The sequence below is a fragment of the Protopterus annectens genome, chromosome 4.part0 (genome assembly GCF_019279795.1).
Source record: "Protopterus annectens isolate FY-2018-M chromosome 4.part0, PAN1.0, whole genome shotgun sequence".
In the NCBI taxonomy this organism is placed as follows: Eukaryota; Metazoa; Chordata; order Ceratodontiformes; family Protopteridae; genus Protopterus; species Protopterus annectens.
This window is the reverse complement of record NC_056733.1, coordinates 46,333,519-46,356,924: the sequence shown is the minus strand read 5'-3', so window position 1 is coordinate 46,356,924 and position 23,406 is coordinate 46,333,519. Positions and strand designations below refer to the sequence as shown.

Genomic DNA, 23,406 nt, shown 5'->3' with positions numbered 1-23,406 from the left:
ATTCTCCCACTGAAATAAAAAAGAAAAGAGTCCGTCTGAGCCATTATTCACTCCCCTTCCCTATATCAGCCCTTATATGTACATCGACTGTTACCTTTATAATTATCACTAGCAACTCTTCCCACATCCACCTCTTACAGTTATTTTCCAAACTCTTTAAAATAGTTGCCTGGCTTAACTTTTCTATTGTTTGACAGTCTCTCATCATTTGTGTGTAGCTGTTTTCTGTGCAGGAGGTGCTTAATATGGAATGTATGCCTTTAAAATGTAATCTCCAGCTAATTGCTACTTCTCAGTCTGACGGAGTGCAGACTTTTTATTCATCAGACATTAGTAGAGACCATAAGCTATCACTGACGTCAACTGAGGACTCCCCAACCTGCCAGTCAATAGACAAGAATTTTCCCACCAGTCTTGCCCCTTGCAAATGCATTCCCTTTTGAAAAGCTGTCAGAACTATTCAATACGATGGTAGCTGTTAGTGAGCAATTACCTCTGCAGGACTTAAAATAGGTTGTTTTCAGTGGTGATCTAAGAAATTATTTTAAAAACTATTAATGCAAACAGCTAAGATCAAAAATGCAATGTATTATTCATTATTATCTACTTAGACACTTGATCCTTGCACAACATAGCTTGACTATGGCAGCTCTTTAGTTGTTTAGAGTTGCACATTACTTACTGTTCATATTAGAGCATAAAATAGAATGCAGGATCATATAATTATAATTTTTCTTGTACTTTTTGCAACTACTGAAACATCAGATCCTTAACAGATTCCTCAGAGTCCCTAATTGTACTTGTTTATTTCTTCATTTCTCACTGCTTTTCTTCCAGTTTCATTCAGAAAACAAGAATGACTTAATATACAGTCTTTCTTTTTCTTACTTACAGTTAGCCTTGCATCTTTACATGGTCTAAGTCTAATCAACCTGTGGGACATTTTAGCACCTTTCATGCAGATCACTGTCATAATCAGCCATAGAGAAGTCTTATCATTAGAAGGGAAGAAAAGTTGTAGGTCTGCTAGATGAATTAATTTCCATTCCAGACCTGCATTTTTTGAAGAGTGGGATAAACGTATTTCTTCTGGATCTCATAGTCGAGGGAAAATGATTGTTCGCGTATATTCTGGAGCCATTCATGTGTAGAATTTTGCATTCATCCATAACTTCCATGGGATGACTTTTAATTGATATTTTTGACATTTTATCAAGATGGGCTATAGATTCCTGTTTCTGCATGGATTGGAAACAAAGACCTTGTTAACCCTGTCCAGAAGAATTTCTAACTCTTGCAATCGGCCCACTCACATAATTTTTTCATAGATGGTAAACAGTTTCTTTTTTTCATTGATAATTCCCTCATGCATTTTGTCTAGTGTGTTCCATTCATAGATATCATTTCTGTAGTTTCCCTTACTTCTGTAATGACCCTTTTGAGCATTGCAACACGTGTTTGATAGGTATTTCCATTGTAGTCTTCATCTTTGTAGATATCCTTTGCTTAGTTAAGTCTTTCTTTTTTCTTCTTCCTTTTGAAGACATTTAGCTACTGTTTAGTCCTAAAACTGATATTTTCTACTAGTAGAACGATAAGTAGGTATTTTATAAATGTATCACTTTGTCCATGTGAAGTGCCAAAATTCAACTCTTATTTATCTGGAGCTGTACTGGAAGTTTCCAAATGGTGGGTCATTCTTGCACCTCATATTTGCCTGTGTGATTGACAGACTATGCTATCTATGCCATCTTAAGTTATCTCTACGCAACAACTTCTGTGGGCAGTTTCAAAGACATTATATACCACAAGAACAGCTGCCATATTCTTTACCTTTCCACTGCAACTCATCTTTAAATATTTATACAGCTGCTAATTGTCATATGGTTTCTATTTTAACAAGATCTAATCCAGAGGGTCACGTCTTTCATCATGCATTAGCCTGGATAGGATTTCTAGAAACAAGGACTGTTTTTGAGATTGTTGTTTTCCAAGTGGTCCTACCTTAATGCGGTAGCCTACGTGTTAATGTTTTTTGGGGTACAGCATTAGATGCTTAGCATACTGCTTACGATTTATGTATATCAACAATGCACACTGTAAGAGCATTCTCAGCATGGCATACTGATGTGAGGAAGGATAAAAGACTTTCCCATAGCAGTAGATTTTTGAAAGAGATTATTGCATGAGGAATTAGTCATCGTTTTCCATAAGGGTTTGTTTTATCCTCCCACTTTTTTTTTTTTTTTGCTTTTGAGTTCTTTGTTTACTTTTCTTTGTTGCACTTTGACCAAAAATCCAAAGGAGGTATTAAGACTGCAACATGCACAATATTTATCATTGTATTACATAGGGTTGGACCAATGTGGCCAACTGAGACGTTTTCTCTTGGTCCATCTACTTGACTTATTTATTTATGTATTTATAATTATTTATTGCTTCTGTTGACTGGATAGTCTGATTGGGCTGCGGTAGCCCCTTTTCACCATAGGCTTGATGAGAAAACCTCAATTTACAGAATACAAAGCTTAACATTACAATATGGGCCTACAGTAACTGAAAGGCAGCCATACTAGAGGAAACCTGCAGTCAGTAGAGTAAAGTCATTACATATTAATATATAACAAACTGACATAGATGGTGAGGTTGAAAGTGTCAAATTACAATTTTACATTCATGGAGTAGGAGAAATACGAGAGAGATGAAGTGTGGGAGACTTTCTGATGCTTTTAATTTTGCCTGCTTGTACAACTTGCTACACAGCTGTATATCACTGTTCTAAATAAATATGTGACTGAGCTCCCATGCAATACTTACTGTGACTTCTTGTTCCACATTGCACTTATAAGTGGTATTGATGAAATCTATGGATTTTGTGAGCAAATGTTACAAGGTAGTGAGCTTAAATAGTCTTTCATTGTTGGGAGTAATATAGAAGGACTGAATTTTTAAGAAATCTGAACTACAGAGTGGTGATAGCATTACATATATTCTTTCTTGTAGTATCTGCAAGACTGAAACTGGCGCTGTACTTTTTTACTATTAACCGTCACTGAGACATTATATTTTATTATTCTCTGATTTTCAGGCCTCAAAACCTACACAAAGTCTCTCTCACCTTTTGATGACACTATAGATAAGAACCCCATGGTTCGCTCAGTGATGCTGAAACTCCTTTTAAAGTACAGGTAAGGAGTGTTTCAAAAATATGTGATTTTAATCAGGCTTTATGACACACAAACCTAACAGAATTTTATCTGACTGCACTGTTAAAAAATAATTTTGATTTAATGTCTTTAAGTCATAGAGCATCTTTTGGATTTTGATATTGATTTCTTTGCTTGATCTTTTAACTTGAAAATCATGTGGTAAGGTATAAATATTTGCTGTGGAATTTGGGGGTTGAAAAGTTTATTATAAATAAAATGAGAAACTTGAATATTTATTAGAGAGCAATGTTTTGAAGTGGATTTCCGTAGTTTATTTTTTTTTTTAACAGAAAAGAAAAAAGAAAACAAACCACAATAACATTTGTTTTCTATTTTTCATGCAATACAAGTCTTCTTTTTAAAGTTTTCACTCACTCCATCATTGCATACATTTCTCAGTTCCTGTTTTCCCTAAAATGTCACTCCTACTAAACATTATTTATTATGCATGTATTGTTCCCACAAATTCCATTTTTCCTTAATTCCAACCATTTCACCCATAACTTTTTTTGACAAAGTACACTACAGGGAATTTTTAAAATCTGCCAACTTATTGCATTCCCAAAAAACATTTTCTGTTTACATCCCTTTGTTTCCTATAATACTGCTAACATTTCTTATCTGAGGAAGAATTCTCGGACGTCTGCTTAGGATATAAAAATACTAAAGTAAACACTTCCAAGGATTTTTTTTAATTTCTGGACTTTTTACATACTAGGGAGCCATATAGTTGTCCTGCCATTGTTCATTTGCATATTGCATTTCTATTGTCTCTTCCCATTGTTTTCTAACCTCCTCTGATTGATTCTTATAGGTGTCATAAATATTTTGTATGCCATGCTAATTATACCTTTGTAACTGCATCATCTTTTCTAGACTCAATTAAAAACTCTGCTTTAGCTTGTCTTTCATTTAGCAATACTGTATCCATTTCTCATTGCCTGTACTCTGTTATAAATCCCTGTCAGGGAAGAAAGTCTCTAACCTGCAGTCCACACTTCTGCTTGGCCTCATCCCACTCTATTATATTTTTCTGTCTAGTTATTTACTCACAACACCTTAGCTCCTTTACTAATTTTTCGGTCCCCCCCTCTGCCTACTGTGTATACCACTAGTTGAAGTCATTATGATTGGTAAAATCTCCATTCTCTGTGTTGGCTTCATTCTTAGAATACTTTCTGCTGTTTTATGAATCTAATAGTCTGCATGGTTGTTGATGTTGTACTTAAGGACCTGCATCCAAAGTCTCCTTATTTCTTGAACACAGCCCCTCCATTTCATCACCAAAATTGAAATGTAGTGCACAGAGCACAGGCATTACGCTCAAAAATTCTGAAAAAGACAAATTAGTTAAGCATTAAAGTGATGCAAGACCCGAGCTTAACAATTATTAAGCACCCCTTGCTTAATTTTTTAAGGTCAGGTCTACTGCTAGGTAGTCATATCTGCAAGCACTGACCAGTAAATCACGGGAGCAGTAGTACTGCTGTCTGAAGGGTTAATTGTCCCTTTCTTTTACAAACTTAGCTAGAATAACAGAATGTGCTTGCCAGAACCCCCCCCCCCCCCTGCAGAAGATACTAACTCTGAAACTGAAATGTATGTCACTATTCATTGACTTCAGTCCTCCAGGATTTGTCAACCATAGACTTTATGAGGAATTGACTAAACAAATGAGGCAAAAATCTTGACATTCTGCAAAAATCTGGACTATTGAGAAGCATGAAAGGAGGGTAACTGTAATAGAAAGCATTAAACTGCCTTTCTGTCTGTATGCCATCAAAACACTTAGCATTTGTTTTCCTGTAACTAGTAGTACATAGAGCAGATAAAGCTCTATTCACTACAAAGAATTATGATTGGGTCACCATTCATAACTCTTTATTAAGTGTTCTTGACATGGATGCCAAGAAATTCACCTCCAGATCTTTGCCCTCAAGGTGAATTACTTGCCACCCCTGTCACGAGCACATAATAAACAGGATACGATCAGTGATTCAATCATAATCCTCTATATTAACTTTAAATTGCTTCTTATCAGCATTTCTTACTTTGTTAGAGTGTAAAGCCTGGATACTGTACAATTAAGAAAAATAACTTTCTTGCTTTAATTTCACACCACATTTATGACACCCACACCTCACATATAATCATGACTGCACAATTTGCAGTATAACATGCATTTTACATCATGAAATTTGTATACAAATATTAATGAGAACAAAACTGTTTTACTTAGTCACTTTTTCAGTGTTATTTTAAATATTAATGACAAAGTGGGGTTTATGATTTACAGTCCACCCATTATTTTACCAAGACAACACAATTCCAGTCTTTCTTTAGACACTTCTTGCAAAGCCACATTTCACGTGTCATTTCCTATATGTAGTATGATTTATGCTTTAGAGTCTCATATTTGTTCACAAATTTCACAATGCTTCTGGTCTTTGTCTGTCTCCCAATATCAGTCTCTGGTCCAAGTCCAAAGTACTACTAGTTCTTCTTGCTACCTACTATGCTTTTTTGCCACTTAATGCTTAATTTTATTTATAGAATGAGAAGCAGAGTGCTTTTTGGCTCACTCTTTGTTGCCTAAACTTTTTTTGTTTTCTTCCTAACCAGTTCTGCTTCAAAAAAATGTCTTTGATTCTCCATGAAAAATATTCAATAAGCTGGATACAGCAGCTTGACACCTATATCTCAATGTTTCCTTATTGCTAGGATAAAATTGCTTCTCTTCTGTCTGGTGTAAAATGAATAATCATTTTCTATAAACACTTTCCTGTCACAAATTTTAATATGTTTTCCATTTTATGACAATATTTTCAAGAGCAATCCTTTCTATTGGTAAAGTTATATATTTGCTAATACAGACCTTTGCATACAAAATTCAGAGGATACACACAGTGTGTTCTCTCAATGAACAAATCCTGCTGTGAAACTTCAATTAAGTTGCGTCTTTATACTTTCATAAAATTAATGCAGTTTGTTCCTTCTTGTTTCTGTAGTATAGCAGAAAATCTCAGGTTTTCTCTGTGTGCTGTGTCTTAATTTTATTATTTTTTGAAACCTCTCTTCTTGAGAAACATTATGCTCAGCCAGCCTTTTTTTTTTTTTTTTTTCTTCATTTCAGCCTTGGATTTTTTTTTAGTTCTATCAGTTCATCTGAATAGCTAGTTAAAGCTTCTATTTTTTCAGCCTTTTGTCGATTTAATTTATATATTCGTTCAATGTTTCACTTATTTTAAGCACCCCTGAGTGCATTTGATTTATTTTTTTCCTCTAAATTACCAGAAACTATATCTTGTATCAAAGCTGAAAATTGAACTATTTTTTGCCGAATGTCTGCAAAATTCTTTCCAGCCAGTGTTTTTTTTTCTTCTTCTCTTTTAATGGTTAATTCTGTCTTACTTTTCTCCAGAATTATTCCTTGGCAGCATCTAGGCAGTGTAAATACTAGCCAGTGAGTGAATTCCACCCAAACTGGTAACCCGTACTGACCTCCTTTTTCTCAATTTCAGTTTTCACAATGTGAGAGCTAATCAACCTGTTGATCAGTATACATTTATCTAGGAAGTGTTTCCTAACTCCCTGTTGTGTTAAAGCTTGTTACAAAATGTTGGTGCAAAACATGGTTGTGCTGCTGTTTGTTGAATAAGTGTTTTCTTTTTTAAAGCAAATAACAAAAACACTACAGTACATTAGTCAGATGTGCATGCTGAAGAACAGTACTATCCATAAAATTGATTAACTTTCCATTTTATAATTGAGTTTTTCTGTCTGTGTTATCTGCCACGTTTTCAGCAGAGTCCTGGAGGAAAAATCTAATATAAGGAAAAGGTATAAAATAAAGAATATGAAAGAAAATGAAAAACAATGCAGTAAAAATAACATACTAAAATATATATGCATTGTAACATAATGAGTTTATAAGAATTTAAATAAAATAAAGTAAATTAGCATTCATATTTACAACAGGTTACAGCAAGTAGTGGTATAGCATGTGTTTGCAGGAAATATTAGCAGAAGACAGTAGGCTGAGTACAGTGTTGAACTAATGCGAACTAAAATGCGTATGATAAAACAACAGGCAATAACTGTTTAGTATAAACAGATTAAGTTACAAAAAGCAATCGAACTTTAGAAAGTAGACATTAAATTTAAACAAAGAAGTAGAAGGTATAAGCTGCACAACCACATAACTTGAAAATGCAGACTTCAGTTTTAGACAAAATGCTGTAAAATAATTCCAAAACTAACTAAAATTAAAATATGTATGAGAGCTGTAATGGGTGGTTGTATCAAATCCAGGAACTCAAGTACAAGCTGTTGACAGATCCATGTAGATGTAGTCCAGTTAGAGTAATGAAAAACACACTTTGCTCCAGTCTTAAAGCAGTAGAGACCTGTTCACCCAGAGACAAACCATTGTAATCAAGTTTGATAGACACGGAGTTCCAACTTCCTTAGTTAGCGCATTAACACAGTATTAAAATTATCCAAGGTTGAGGTAATTTAAGCAGAATTCAGTAGCCGTAGCAAAGTTTTAAATGTGAGGAAATTTATTCATTAGAGTGTAAGTAGAATTTCTCAGGCCGGCAGTAGCATTAGGGTCAAGGAGTATAATTAGCAGAGCAGGCACAAAAGTCCAAGTTGAAAAAGCCCACTAGGCTGGTTGTACAGTGGAAATAATTAGTATGAATGTCTAAAATGACATTACAAATGGCTTTCCTTTTAATTTTATTTTTAATCTTTTACTGAAAAGTAACTAGATACATTGAATGACTAAAAATGTCTTAAAGGAAGAACACTTATTATGGTTCACGTGTGAAATAACAAAATACCTTCCCCAAATGAAACCTGTTGCAGTTGCTAGACCAGCCTGCTTTCCTCTCTAGTCTAAATAAGGCCCAGTGCATCTGCTTTTAGAGTAACTCAGTAGGGCAAGCACCTTTGATTTGCAGGACCAGTGTTTATCTTACCTTATTTTATAAGGTTTTAATTTTCTTTGTACAGACTTCTCTCAGGATGAAACCCAGTATTGTTAATGTTTCTACAGAAATGTAAGCTTATATCTGTGCAGTCCTATGTTGTATTCATGGCATTAGCTTTTACTGATTATGTCTTCCTAGACTCATTTTAATGCACAGATGAACATGAAGGCATGTTTGTCAAGCTTCTGATGTGGTCTTCCAGTCCTGGTTTAGTTTTGCATTTACTATTCTATATTGTTCACAAAAAAGTATACTTTTCCTTGAAGTTTCACTTGCACTCTCCATATTTACTTTTTCTATTAACACATTCAAAATAAAAGAGAACAGTGTTTGATATTTTATTTTCCCATGCTGGCTTCCCATGAAGTGGTTGTATTGCTTTCTACTGATTTGCACATTCTTACAGGGTAATTATCTTTTCCCAATGCATATTTTTTTTCCAGGACAAACATTTCTTTATGCTTACCTTCTGTCACAGTTTCTATACACTGTGCTTCAGTTCTGCTTTTAAGATGTATCTTTTGCTATTTCTGCTTTTGAACTGATGTTCTATCTGTCTTTCCTATTTCTTCTGTCTTGCATATTGTTGTTTGACTTAATATATTCCTTCTTTAATGTTTTTACTTCTTGTTCTAAAATTTCTAATGACCTTTCTTAGTTGAGCACGTATTTTAATTGGCATCTTTCTCCTTTGCTACCTTTCTTCTGACCTTTCCAACAGAGAAATTCTTAGTAATCTGTTTTTATTTCTCTTTCATTATCTTTAAAATCACAGTTCCTTGCCAGAATCTTTAGCCTTCTGATATAAATGTTAAATATTTTATCTCTTGTGTGACATATCTGGCGTTTGTAGCTATAAACATATCTTCATTTTCTGGCAATGTTTAGAATATATTATACACCTTGTCTTCGACTATGTCAAGGAAAATAATTACTATTCTGTATCCCATATAATATTAAGTACTGAGAAACAGTTTTTGAATTTAGATACATTGATGTTACACTGTGGGCTGACATTGCCTATTGTATCAAAGGACTAAAACCCTAAGATATGTAGTGGCTTTTTTTCTTTCAACTGTCATTTGTATTACATACTTCGGCCCTTGTTTAGTAACACTATGTGCTTTGAAGAAAATAAAAAAAACTTTGTTAGTTGCTTGCTTGTTCCTTGAGGCTGATCTGTGATTTTTATTCTGTCAAAAAGTTGTCTAAAGTGTTCTCTATACCAACTTCCTAGGAAAAGACTTTCATATTAAATTTAATAACTTGAAGTATCTCTGTTCTGAAAATATTTTTCCATGTAAAGCGTTTCTTAATTATTCAGTCTTGTCACCATCATTTTTTTTTGTATATTTGACAAATTATTTTGATCAGGATTACCTGAAATGCAGATGTTCTACTTTTATTTTTAACAAACATAACATAACAGACATAATCTATTATTTTGCCATTTTGACTGTACTTAATGATAGGAGACCTTGTCCTTAAATCACAAAGTAAAAACTTTTACGTACTACCAAAAACTACCCACATCAGTTGCATAACTAGTGTGCACGTTTTACCACACACAATCCAGTTCCATTTGTCAAAACCTAACAGAACAATGTGCAGGACCTTGGACCAGTCATCATTCATTTAAAATGTTTTTGGGGCCTGCTTTAATATGATCTGCCTGGATTTGTGAACATGCTGAGGGTTGGTGATACTGAACGAAAACTTTACAGTAGCCTGCTTTAGAAGTCTTCTGTGCCTGCAGCAAGGATCATGGCAGGAAGCTGCAAAGTAAGTCATTTTAGCACACTGGTTATTGAGTTACACATGTAGTAGAGTTATGTAGTTAAACACCAGAAAATATTTCATTAAAACTGATTTTAGATAGGAAACATGTCGATCACTGTCATAACCACTAAAAAATAGATACATACATAGTACCCAAGGGTGAGAGACTAGTGACTGGAGCAGACTTCAGTGGGCATGTTGGTGAAGTGAACAGAAGGGATGAGGAAGTGAAGGGTAGTTATAGTGTTAAGGAGAGGAATGCAGAAGTTCAGATGATTGTGGATTTTGCGAAAAGGATGGACATGGCTGTGGTGAATACATATTTTAAGAAGAGGGAGGAGCATAGGGTGACGTACAAGAGTGGAGGAAAATGCACACAGTTGGATTATATCCTATGTAGGAGGGCCAGTTTGAAGGAGATTGGTGACTGTAAAGTGGTGACAGGGGAAAGTGTATTTAAGCAGCATAGAATGGTGGTCTGTAGGATGACGTTGGTGATCAAGAAGAGGAGGAGGAGTGTGAAAGCAGTGCCAAGGATTAAATGGTGGAAGTTAAAAAAGGGTGATTGTGAGGTGAAGTTCTGGGAAGAGTTAAGACAGGCACTGTGAGGCAGTGAAGAGTTAGTAAGGGAGACTGCTAGAAAGGTGCTTGGTGTGAGATCTGGACAGAGGAAGGAGGACAAGGAGACCTGGTGGTGGAATGAGAAAGTACAGGAGAGTATACAGAGGAAGAGGCTGGTGAAGAAGTGGGATTGTCAAAGAGATGAAGAAAGTAGACATGAGTATAAGGAGATGAGGTGCATGGCAAAGAGAGAGGTGGCGAAGGCTAAAGATAAGGCATATGGAGAGTTGTATGAGAGATTGGACACTAAAGGGGGAGAAAAGGACCTGTACCGATTGTCTAGACAGAGGGACAGAGCTGGAAAAGATGTGCAGCAGGTAAGGGTGATAAAGGACAGTGAGGGAAACGTACTCACAAGTGAGGAGAGTGTGTTGAGTATATGGAAAGAGTACTTTGAAGTGCTGATGAATGAAGAGAATGAGAGAGAGAGAGAAGGTTGGATGATGTGGGGATAATGAATCAGGAAGTGAAACAGATTAGCAAGGAGGAAGTAAGGACAGCTATGAAGAGGATGAAGAATGGAAAGGCTGTTGGCCCAGATGACATACCAGTGGAAGCATGGAGGTGCTTAGAAGAAATGGCAGTGGAATTTTTAACCAGATTGTTTAATGAAATTTTTGAAAGTCAGAGGATGCCTGAGGAGTGGAGAAAAAGTGTTTTGGTACCTATCTTTACGAATAAGGGTGATATGCAGAGCTGCAGTATCTACAGAGGGATAAAACTGATCAGTCACAGCTTGAAGTTTTGGGAAAGAGTAGTGGAAGCTAGGTTAAGAAGGGAGGTGATGATTAGTGATCAGCAGTATGTTTTCATGCCAGGAAAGAGCACTACAGATGCAATGTTTACTCTGATTGTGGTTGGAGAAATACAGAGAAGGTCAGAAGGAGCTGCATTGTGTCTTTGTGGACTTAGAGAAAGCATATGACAGGGTGCCTAGAGAGGAGTTGTGGTATTGTATGAGGAAGTCGGGAGTGGCAGAGAAGTATGTAAGAGTGGTACAGGATATGTATGAGGGTAGTGTCACATTGGTGAGGACTGCGGTGGGAGTGACAGATACGTTTAAGGTGGAGGTGGGATTACATCAAGGATCAGCTCTGAGCCCTTTCTTATTTGCAGTGGTGATGGGCAGATTGACAGATGAGATCAGACAGGAGTCCCTGTGGACTACGATGTTTGCAGATGACATTGTGATCTGTTGTGAGAGTAAGGAACAGGTGGAGGAGACCCTGGAGAGATGGAGATGTGCTTTAGAGAGGAGAGGAATGAAGGTCAGCAGGGATAAAACAGAATATGTGTGTGTAAATGAGAGAGAGGATAGAGGAATGATGAGGATGCAGGGAGTAGAGATGGTAAAGGTGGATGAGTTTAAGTACTTGGGATCAACAGTTCAGAGTAATGGTGAGTGTGGAAGAGAGGTGAACAAGAGAGTACAGACAGGGTGGAATGGGTTGAGAAGATTGCAGGAGTGATTTGTGACAGATGGATACCAGTAAGTGTGAAAGGGAAGGTCTACAAGAGGGTAGTGAGACAAGCTATGTTATATGGGTTGGAGACGGTGGCATTGACAAAAAGGCATGAGTCAGAGCTGGATGTGGCAGAGTTAAATATGTTAAGATTTGCACTGGGCATGACTAGGATCGACAGGATTAGGAATCAGTATATTAGAGGGGTCGGCTCAGGTTGGACAGTTTGGAGACAAAGCAAGAGAGGTGAGATTGCGTTGGTTTGGACATGTGCTGAGGAGGGATGCTGGATATATTGGGAAAAGGATGCTAAGGATGGAGCTGCTGGGTAAGAGGAAAAGAGGAAGGCCTAAGATAAGGTTTATGGATGTGGTGAGAGAGGACATGCAGGTAGTTGTGACCAAGCAAGATGCATAGTACAGGAAGAAATGGAAACAGATGATCCGCTGTGGCGACCCCTAACGGGAACAGTCGAAAGAAGATGATGATGATGATACATATGTACTTTAATAAAAATGTAAACATTTTTGCAAGGGGCAAGCCTTCAGCACCCACCAGACCTGCAAATGTTAAACATATTAATTCCAAGGTCAAACAGCAGTGTGACTGAGGAGAAATTTCCTTAACCCACTGTTCTACAACCTTGCAGCTAACAGTGGACAGGTTTAGACAAACCAGGGAATTGCTAAAACAAGCCAGCTGATTTCCATTTCCATGAAACACTAATTGACTTACAGCATGAATTTCAGCGATACCTGTTCAGTTAGCAGGTGTAATTTAAGTGCAGCTATAGTAAGAGAGGTCATGTCACATAACTAATCAAATCTCCTACTGAATCTACCTATTACCCTATACAGTGACTCCTGTGTATCTCCCCAGTAACACACATTACAGCAAATACCTTGTAAATATGTACAAAACTCTTCAACCCCTACGAACCCCTCCCATATGTACTTCCCCCACTAACATTGGATTCCCTTATATTTTCCTGATATTGCTGTACTTGTTCTCTTTCAGTTGCTGATCTGTCTAACTTGCTTCATCTCATTATACTCAGTTTTTGGTACTTGCGTATTATTGCAACCAGATTTTTGTGATCATAACGGTTGCTTCCCAATAGTGAAATGCAACCGTTAATGTTTTAAAAATGTGAGACAATGTGTTTTCTTTGACAATGAAGGGTCTTTTATGCAGGGTTATGAATAAAACTGAGAAAAATACTAATGCTGTCTATGCATGCACTTCCCCGGCAACATGTCATGCCATCTTCCCAGTTACTGGAATTTAATGCTAAAAGAAATGAACAGGTTTTTCCCTACACATATGGTGTTTATGTCGTGAGTTAACTAAAGGTTGCTGTAAGTAGATAGGCAAACCTTTCTGTGACAAACAGCCAAGACAGTCTTATCTGCATAGTGTAAGAAAAAAGGAAGATCAGCTAAATCCTTCATCCGGGGTACCATCCTTTAGCGGCGTAGTTTAATGCAAAATAAAATCAACAGGGTTGCTGCTACACACATGCCATTAATGTCATGAGTTCGGAAACTGCAAGTACATACCTTATATTTTCTCTAAGAAACAGCTACAACAGTGTTATCTGCCTACCGAGGGAAAAAAAGGGGCTTTCAGTATCATGTCCCTCCCAACCGTAAAAGTGAGTGCATTTACTTTACACAGAAAACCGTAAATCGGAAAGGTCTGTTCATGATCGTTAAACTGTGCATGAAAGGGGTTGTCTGAGGTCAACACATTTTATATCATCACTGAAATCCTTCCTGTTAAACTCTCGAATCTGCTTTTATTAATCAGCCCCAGGATAATATATGTTACCATCAACTAAACAGTTACAAAGCAGTTTATTCTTCTTTGGGAAAGAAGTGCAGGTTATCGTGACTATGTCCAAACATTGACATACACACGTCATTCTTCACATGATTCAGAGGGAGCAGCCCTCTGTAGTGCATTTGTCATTACTTCTGACTAGGAAAGCATCCTCCCCGGGAAGGCAAATTTCAGCATTATTCCTTTTGCAATGTTATAAACCACCCAACAGAATAATACTTAACAGTTGACACTAGCCTTTTCACGCTAATATTGCTACTTTCACAAAAACATTACAACGTGTGGCAGGGTCCAGATCTGGTTGCAATAATACGCAAGTTTAATAAAATACATTTCTACCATAGTGAATTTATTTGTAATGCAGTACAACTGGTTGTTGTACCACTTGCATTTGTATTGTGTTTTTTGCTTGTGTTGTCGTAATTGTCCTCTGCTTGTTGTAATAATTGTACTAGTCATGCTTGATCAGTGTAAATAAATGTAGATAAATAAAATTAATCAATGAAATACTTTTCCCTGGAGTGCTTCTGATGTGTTTTACTGTTCTTGGGAAGGGTTAGTCAGAAGTCCAACTGGTCAGGTCTCCTTTCTGGTATTCTTCTTTTTGATAAGTAGAGTTATGAAGCTTTTTGACATAACACAGGTGTAAACTTGTCAAAATCCATCATTATTGGTCTGCCTGATACTTCTTTGATATTTAATTTCTGTCAAAGTACCCAGATAGTATAGTGTTGCACAGAGATTTGTAAACGGGGTGTACTGTGTAGCTGTAGAAATACTGCATTCCCTGATGAGAAAAGTTTCAGAGGAAAGACATCTGCAGAGTTTTTTTGGCATATCTGCTAACAAGGTTAAGGTTAAATACATAGTTGAAATTATAGCATAAAAGAAAAACAGAAATGGTAAAGACAGTAATGAATAGGTTTTATATGAATTGTTGTGCTGAAAAATGACTCAGAAAAAACACACAAAAGGTAGCTTATTCAGACATGAAGCAGAGTTGTACAGAGTTCTTAAAAAAAAAATCACATCAGATTAACAGATGCAACGCTCTCAGACATTGCCACTGCGAGAAATTTAAGAATATCTCAGCATTTGATAGCATATGAACTGAAGTGATGGTCATGTATGCATTATTTACTGTAAAACTACTAATAGTGTATGTAAAATTAGCAGCCTTCAGTTGTGAGGCCTTTCTGGAGCTTCTTCCTTAGTTTATTTTAACTTCTTTAGTGTTTGCTTACCGAATGTGTTTCCTGCTGTAGGCCAAGGAAGGTAGTGTGATTAAGAAAGGTTTCTTGCAACGAGTATTCTTCCTTTGTCTTGGGAGATTTTATTGGCTAATCTTCAAGATTTGTAGAAACTTTGGAAGGGTTTTAATAGACGCCTGTGTTGCACCATCCTGACTTCTTTGGGAAGAAATAGAAAAATATGTTGGAAGATTGCTCTTTCAATAATTCTTAGTGTCATGTGGCTATTGGCTTGGTGTTATGCTGCATTCCTTTCCACTGGTAATCGGAATAACAGTTTTCACAATATTAGTTGAATTGAGAGTCTGAAATAGCTGCACAAAGTTCTCACAAAGATTTTCTGCTGTTATACATACATGAGTAACTTTCTGTTGGTGTGAACATAGCAATTGTAAGCTGGCAGACTCCATATTCCTTTGTGAAAGAGAGGTTAGAAATAAAATTCAGTTTTGGACTCTTTCTTTCAGTTAATATTTTTTAAATTTTTTTCTTTCTTTGGCAGCTTTCCTGAAGTCAAGGAACATCTACAGTCCTACCTTCATTTTGTGGAACGTTACCATATCTTATTTCCAGAAGAGCAAGCTAAACTTTATGCACTTTTTGTTAACTGTTTTGAGGTAATGTTACAGCTGTTTTAATTCATTTGTTGCATTAGCTTGTTTATATTTTATATTGTTTTTTTTTTTTTTTTTCTAGGTTTCTGCTCCTGTACTCACTGTTATTATAACTAGGTTAAACACTCCAACATGTTGGTACTTAGCTTGTAGGGCCATCAGAATTTTTTTTTTTTTTATTATTTTGACCGTTGTGGCGACCCCTAACCGAGAAAAGCCAAAAAGACAAACAACCGTTTGCTTCTCTGTTTCTTGGTAGCCGTCTAATTTACAATGACTGCTTTTCACTTGGAACTCTTCATGTAACCTTCTTATTCCATTTCATACAAACGTTGCAGCCTGTGTCCCTAATAACTGGCTAACCCACACTTCCATATGAACTCTGCTGTGGCTCAGGGAGGGCCTGCTCCCCCATTAATTCTGTTGAAAAACTCTGTTACAGTTTCCTCCATTCTCTGTGTAGTATGCTTTTGTAATGACATTGGAATACCTTTTCTCAAAGTAAGATCAGCCAGAATGGACATTCATCTCTTTCTATCTTCCTCCTGCTACCTATAATGGCAGTACTTGAACTGGTTAAGTAGATCATTTTTTAATGTTATTTATGACCTTAGTATAACTGTGTTCATCAGCTATACCATGCTACTCAGCTGCCCTTTTAACAAGCCCATCTAGTCCCTCTTGCACAGAGGCCATTCCCAGGGAGTATTTTCCTGGCACACACACCTTATATTACATAGATTGGACAAATAAGTCATGGTCAACACAATGCAGCAGCACCCTTGGCACATGCTTAGGATATAATTTATACTAGACGTACAACCTTCTCATAATATCCAGCAAAAGCAGTGAGTGCCCACTACAGCTGTGATCTATCAAGTACTTCAAGTACTTCATCTGTTATGCTATGATTGGATGGGGTGCTAGTGCCAAGTCTCAAGCTTCTAAACCCCTCTGCATATGAAAGACATTTCTGGGATATTCATCTAGAGAGTACTTTTATAGCAGGTCTAAGTTAACACCCTGTCATGTATTGAGTGGACTGGTGTCAGCCACTAACTCCGCCCCATCCTTCCTTGGCTTAGCTTTTCCAGTGTCTAGGCAGCTCCTAAAATTCTTGTTATTTGTGGTCACTCACAGCCTTATCCCTGTCTTTAGTGGGGAGTGAGATTTTAATTCCGACTTTTCTAGACATCCAAAAGATATAACAGCATATTTTTTCTTAACAATGCAGAAGTCCGTGTTAAAACTGAAGGCCAAATGTAACCGTTTATGTACAGCACATAATTTTCAGATGCAGGGAAGATGTTTGTTTTTATATGAGGCAGTTTCTTTAGAACATGCTGTGAAACAAAAGAGCCCTCTTATTTAAGTTCATCCTCAGGAAGAGCTTTCTTAGGCAGTTTTAGTGTCATTGTGGAAATACTGTCTGAGAGACCTAGCAATGCTCGTTTGATCCTGTCTACTGATCTTGGTATCAGGTTAGACTAGAACTCACTCTTTTCAGTTTATTTGATTTTTGTTTTCCTAGCAAAGCACAAATATACCATTTTATGCTCACAACAGAGCTTTAATTATGCCATTATTACTCATCACTGAAAAATGTGTAAAGAGTGCTGGATGGATGATAAGAAGTGAGAGAAGGCTGCAAAGCATCTCTCCTTTTCTTTAATCAATAAACTCAGAGTTGCCATCGGTTCTTCTCAAGGGGCCATTTGATGTGGCGTGGAGGTAAATGTCTTCATGTGTGTTGTGGATCTGCCTTTTTGAAGTAGCAGTGCCAATTACTGCCATGAGACCACTGTCTTTAAATGTATTCCACGCTCCCTTATCCATTTTGAGGAAAGTGAATCAACCCAGCGATGTACATATCCATGTTGCATGAGAATGATACAGCTTTTTACTGCCTAACAAGGCTGTAGGACAAGTCCTTTGTATTTGATAAACTGACTACCCTAATCAATTGCCAGTGGTTGACATTACCACCCTTATGATGGTTTTGGTGCCAGAATTATTGATACTTAAGTTGTTCATATTGCAGTTGAAGCCTTTTTTCAGTAGTGAACCAACATTGATTATTGCTGCCCCATTTTGAAGTTATATTTTAACTAGGCTAATACCTTACAAAAAAGCTGGGGTTGTCTCCTTGGTGAAAGCACTGGACAAGAAGCAGTATATATGGCCAACCATTCGAAAAAGGAAGAAGGAAAATGAGTCAGAGACGCCGAAGAAAGGTCTCTTACTATGCCTACCTGTTTACATCATACTGTTCATAATTTGTCCCCATTCTAATTATCTCACCACATGAGGAGACCACAGTTAGACAGCCTCTTTCAGGTTATGAGCTTTGAGGATGTTGTCCAAGTAAGTACTAACATTTTCCAGTAATGACGTTGGGTTTAAAGACCGTGTTTAACAGCGGTGATTTAAAAATAGTCACAGCTTTGGAAAGACAGTAAATGACAGAAAGAAACGAATGAGTTTGACTTTTCTTCTTAATATATTAACTGTGAAAATTACCTTATACCTTTGCTTCATACCTCTCAACTGTCCAGATTTTTGCAGAATATCCAAATTTTTGACTCATATTCTTGGTCTGTTCCTCATAAAGTTTGTGGTTTTCTCACAAATCACTGGGATGATCTGAGGACTGAAGTCACTAAAGGCACTAAATAATGACATACATTTGAGTTTCAGATTTCAGATACTAAAGAAAATGAATGTTAAAACAAATCCTGTTACTTTAGAAAACTTTCTAACTTTATAAGAGCAATATTTAAAATATGCCCCTATTTTTGGGCATTTGTCCTCCCATTTTGTCAGGCTTTGTACAGATTTCTTGCACTAAGAGGTTGAAAGCTATGCTTTGCTTATTTAATGTGTGAGGCTGCCAGCACAGCTAGCTGGAATGTTGTAAATAATTCTATGTCATTTGTGAATATTAATATGATCCATATGCTTGTTTTACAAATGTAAGAGCACTGTTTGTTTTGTGGATATTAAGCTACTGGTGCAGAACTGTATTTCATGTACTGAGCTTACAGTGTACCCTACTGGAAAAGAACAGAAATGTGTATAAACTGTATGCCTGTGCAAATGTATGTTTTCATAGTAGTTGGAACATGCATAACTTGCAAAACGCTATGAAAATAAATTGAAAAGTAAAGAGTTTTACGATGTGCTATAAAGTTAATACAGCAAGAAGACAGGATGTCTACAACTAGAAGTTCTTTCTGTTGTCTGGAAACAGAAATAATTACTAGGTTTCAAATGTAAAAGTGTTTAACTGTTTTACGACTTCCAATTCTAGGCAAACTTCTGAGAGATAAGTATTTTTGACACAGAGGTGCTAAATTTTAAATTTCTTTTAGCTTGGGAACTGGAGGCAGGTGGCAAATAGTGATGACATCCAGCTGACCCAACAGTACTGTTTTATTATTAATTTAAGAACTCTCTCTCTCAGAGAGAGTCTGTGCATTTTGTATTTGCCTTTGGACCTGAAAACATCCATTCAGCACTTTTCATCTGTATTTGCCTTGCTCTGTAAGTAAGATTTAGGTATAGTAATTCTTTTAGAGATAGATAGGAATATAGTAAGATTAGTTTAGATGTTTTCTGTATTTATGTGAGACTGTCCTGCAATGTTTTAAACGATTTCCTGTGATTCTTAACTATGTTGTCATTGTGCTGAGTTATTGAGTATTGTCTTGTTCTATTATGTATTATTAAATATATTTAAACCTTTTAATTGTGGCTGGTTTGTTTAGAGATATTAGAGTATTTACATATGTATTTGGTGACACTGTACAGACCACTCCTAAAATAGCCTTGCAAGTCTTGGTCACGCTTAACCATTTGGATAATAGTAACATTACACAGGATTGGTTACCTTTTGTAAGGGCCTTATAGTAACTGTAATTAAGAGCTGGTTGGTGGCAGTAATAACTACTTTTTAGAAGGTAGAAGGGAGCATATCTAGTAAACTTGTGCCAGCCTTTCCCAGGAGTGTGTGTTTGTATATAAATCAAATCTCAAGTGTGTGTGTCAGCTACTTGGGCAGGGGCATGAAGCACTGGTTGGACAGAGAGGGTGCTGAAGTATTTGGCTTGACTGCTCAACTGAAATCTTAACCTTATAGCTGTGCCAGTAGGGAGTCTTGTTGCGGATTTGGAGATAGAGGGAGAAACCAGCCCCAGACTGACTGTGATCTCTGTGTGCTCTTATAGGAAATTGTACTTTACTGTGTGTGCACTTGTCATCCTCCCAATGTGCACATCCCTCACTGGTGCTAGTGGTGAGAATTGAGGCTCCTTGATTACTAGGCCCGTGCAGGGGTGTCACATAGGATACTCATCTGAGTTGTGAATCATCCAATTTTTAACTCGGTGCACCCATTTAAACATGTTTGTTGGTCTTAAATGGGAAAGTGATTCTGAAAAAGTATTCATAAGGCAAAAAGAAGCCTCGTATATTTTAAAATTTGACACACTGCAACCCAAGGGGTTAGATCCTGTTTTTTGCTTTTGTTTTATTAATTTATTGTTTCTGTTACTGGATGTAAAACACTTTTATACAAGTATGCTATATTTTTCTAGAACCTTTTTCTTCTTTGGAAGACTTCTGACTGAGATGCAATATTTTTTTTCAAACAATAGTGTTTTGTTAGTTAAAATTTGGACTTCTGTTTTGTGTTGGAATTCAATAGACATTCACAATTTGTAAGTCATATGGTATATTCATTGACAAAGTCCCTTGGCAGCAAAAAATGGAATTTTTACATGATCTCTATTCACAACTGCTTAGAAGATGAGTCCATGTCAGGTCAGAAATGCCCCATTTGATTGGTGAAATATCTGACTGCTTCTCATGTCTTGATTGTTTCAGTAGAGTCCTTAATGGCACTGGATCTTTTAGATGTGTCTTCCTTGCAGCTGCAAGGAAGGAATCTATTAGGTATTTTTTTTTTGCATTTGCAGGATGGGCCCAGTACCTCCCCTTCCTGCACAAATTGACCCATTTATTCCTCAACAGGATGGGAGCCCTCCACCCTGGTCACTGCCAGGTGAAGGTAAGAGTTGGGATTTAGAGAATGGGATAGTCTGCAGATGCTGCAAAATGTCCAGTTCCCACATCTTTGGCAGTCTGTGAACTCTGTTATAGCTGCCTCAGGAGGTGCATTTACAACCTCCAAACAAGAGACATTTTGCTTGCAGAACTGGCACACTAGGCTTTTCATGCTGCATGGTAATGCACTTACATTCCTACTGACCTCATCAATGCAGTGAACCAAGATACCTTCATTCCCCCAAGACTGGTGAGATGTCATTTTCCACTTACCTCATCCACGCACACTTGGTCCCTCCAGTAGACACAACTCTATTTCAATGTGGGTCATCTGGGATGCAGTCAGGGCTTCATTCCTTTGCTCTGTATGTGGCAGGCGCTCCCCTAGGTAATCTTATTCTGCCAAATGGAAGTTCCTGTCTAACTGTATTAGAAATGCTTTCTTCCTCTTCGGTCCTTGAACTTTGTAGGTCTGTGTGACCTTAGACAGTTCTTAGATTTTGGACTAAGTTATTCCACAGTCAAGGTATGTTTTGACATTTTACATTTGTTAGCTTGAATTACATGCTTATGTTATGTCTTTTTTAAAGTGAATAAAGCATAGCTCATAAACTACCAAAAAAAAAACCAAAAAAGTGTTTTTGCATGGGGAAGTGCCAGCCCTCCACACACCCCAAACATATATATGCAGACTCCACAGTTGTACAACAGTGAGAAACATGAAAAAACCCCACTATGAATTCACAGCAGTCTTGCACAAATAGTAGGTCCACTGTGAACAGTTGTAATCTGTTACTTTTCTACAAACTGTGATAAAAAAATACAAAGTAAAGCCAGTCACTGAAGACTATACAAACAAGAATTAGATAGTTGTTTCTTCCATTCGTAATATCACAGATGTCAAGAACTCTTGAGTGCTCCATTTCCAGTCATGTTTGTAGAACCTTGTAAACTATGTAAAGACACCGGAGACAAGCAGATCCAACACAACAAAAAACTTTATTCCAAGCCACAAACGAACAGACAGCACATAGTCGTGTAATAACGTTGTAAAACTAATTCCTTTTACGTTTTCATCTAACTAATTACACCAATATTACTATCACCAAAGGACATTTTAACCTGTTTTTAAAAGGTTTTACTTTTATACCCAGGATTAAAGCAATCATTGTGAATTTATTAGTTGATTTTAAACTATTTATTAGACAGAAAAATCTGGAAATATTTTTTAACGGACAGGTGAAAAGGAATACATATAATCCTCTAACAAAGAGAAGATTTTGAACTAGTGGTAGAAAAAGAGTTAAGGGAGCAGCTTAAGTTCAACAGTGACCCCAAACCTTACAAGGGAAGAGTTCAATATTTTACAAGCATCTAAGGATTACAAAAATCGTAGAATTATGAAACCTGATAAGGGTGGGGAATGTTGTTTTAATGGATCACATTGTGTATGAGGGGAAAATGTTTGAGATGCTTAGTGATGAAGACACTTATGCCAGTGTGTCTTTGAATGAAGTCAACATTGCTTACACAAAAGTATCTGTGTGCCTGAATGATTTACGTTTAGAGGGGCTCATTGATTTGAAGACGTACAATTCTTTAAAGGTCGACCAACCTAGAGTCCCCTCTATTTTTGGTATACCCAAGGTGTATAAAAAAACCTTAGACCCACCCCTCAGGCCTATTGTCTTGGCTGAAGGATCAGTAACTGCACCTTTAGCAAAATATATAGATTTAAAACTAAAAAAATTAGTGTTGAACAACACAAACCTTTTAAAGGATTCCTGGGATTTTTTAAGACAGAGAGACAATACTAAGCAAGTAAACACACACAGCTTTATTACATTAGATGTAGTGGCTCTATTTACATGTATCCCACATGAAGTGGGTTTATCATGGTTTGAAGAATTTTTAGCTGAAAATAAATTCCCTTCAATGTGTTCCATACTTGTTTAATTTTAATGGATGTAGTCTTGAAGAACAATTTTATATTCTTCCAAGGTGAATATTACAAACAGTTGAAGGGAGTAGCAATGGGGGCACACTGTGCCCCAACATACCCAAATATTATTCTTTTATACTGGGAGAATAAATTTATATTGACATCAGATTTTAAGAATTATTGGAATTTTTACAGCATTTTCTAGATGATATATGCCTGTTTTGGAACAATACGGAAAATCATTTTTTAGAATTTCTTGCATACATTACAAAAACTACTAAATTTTTACAATTTACACACCAAGTAAATAATACTGAGCTGAATTACTTAGACGTTAATATAAAGAGGGCTGGTAATGGTTTTAAATCTAGACTACATTGGAAATAGACATTTTCTAATTCTTATTTACATTACACTAGCGCCCACCCCCTTATCAGAAAAGAGGGGTAATTAAAGGTCAGTTGGTGCGGGCTAGTAGAATGACCTCTGATGATCAGGATTTTCAGAAAGAGTGTGAATTCATTTTGGAAATGTTTAAAGCCAGAGGCTATCAGTGTGATTCGTTGTCAGAGGTTTTGATAGAAATTACTGAAGCCAAGGTTTCCAGATTTTCTCCTACTTTGGGCAG

The 23,406-nt window shown here is 36.7% G+C and overlaps 1 protein-coding gene across 1 annotated transcript in view; it reads left to right on the top strand.

Moving 5' to 3' along the window:
* Positions 1 to 23,406, top strand: part of RNF213 (ring finger protein 213) — a gene marked incomplete in the record, with an annotated part of 2,890,576 nt that overhangs the window by 2,183,088 nt on the left and 684,082 nt on the right. The window contains 2 exon segments of the mRNA XM_044069632.1: positions 3,089 to 3,188; positions 15,661 to 15,775. Coding sequence (XP_043925567.1) covers positions 3,089 to 3,188; positions 15,661 to 15,775 — 215 coding nt within the window.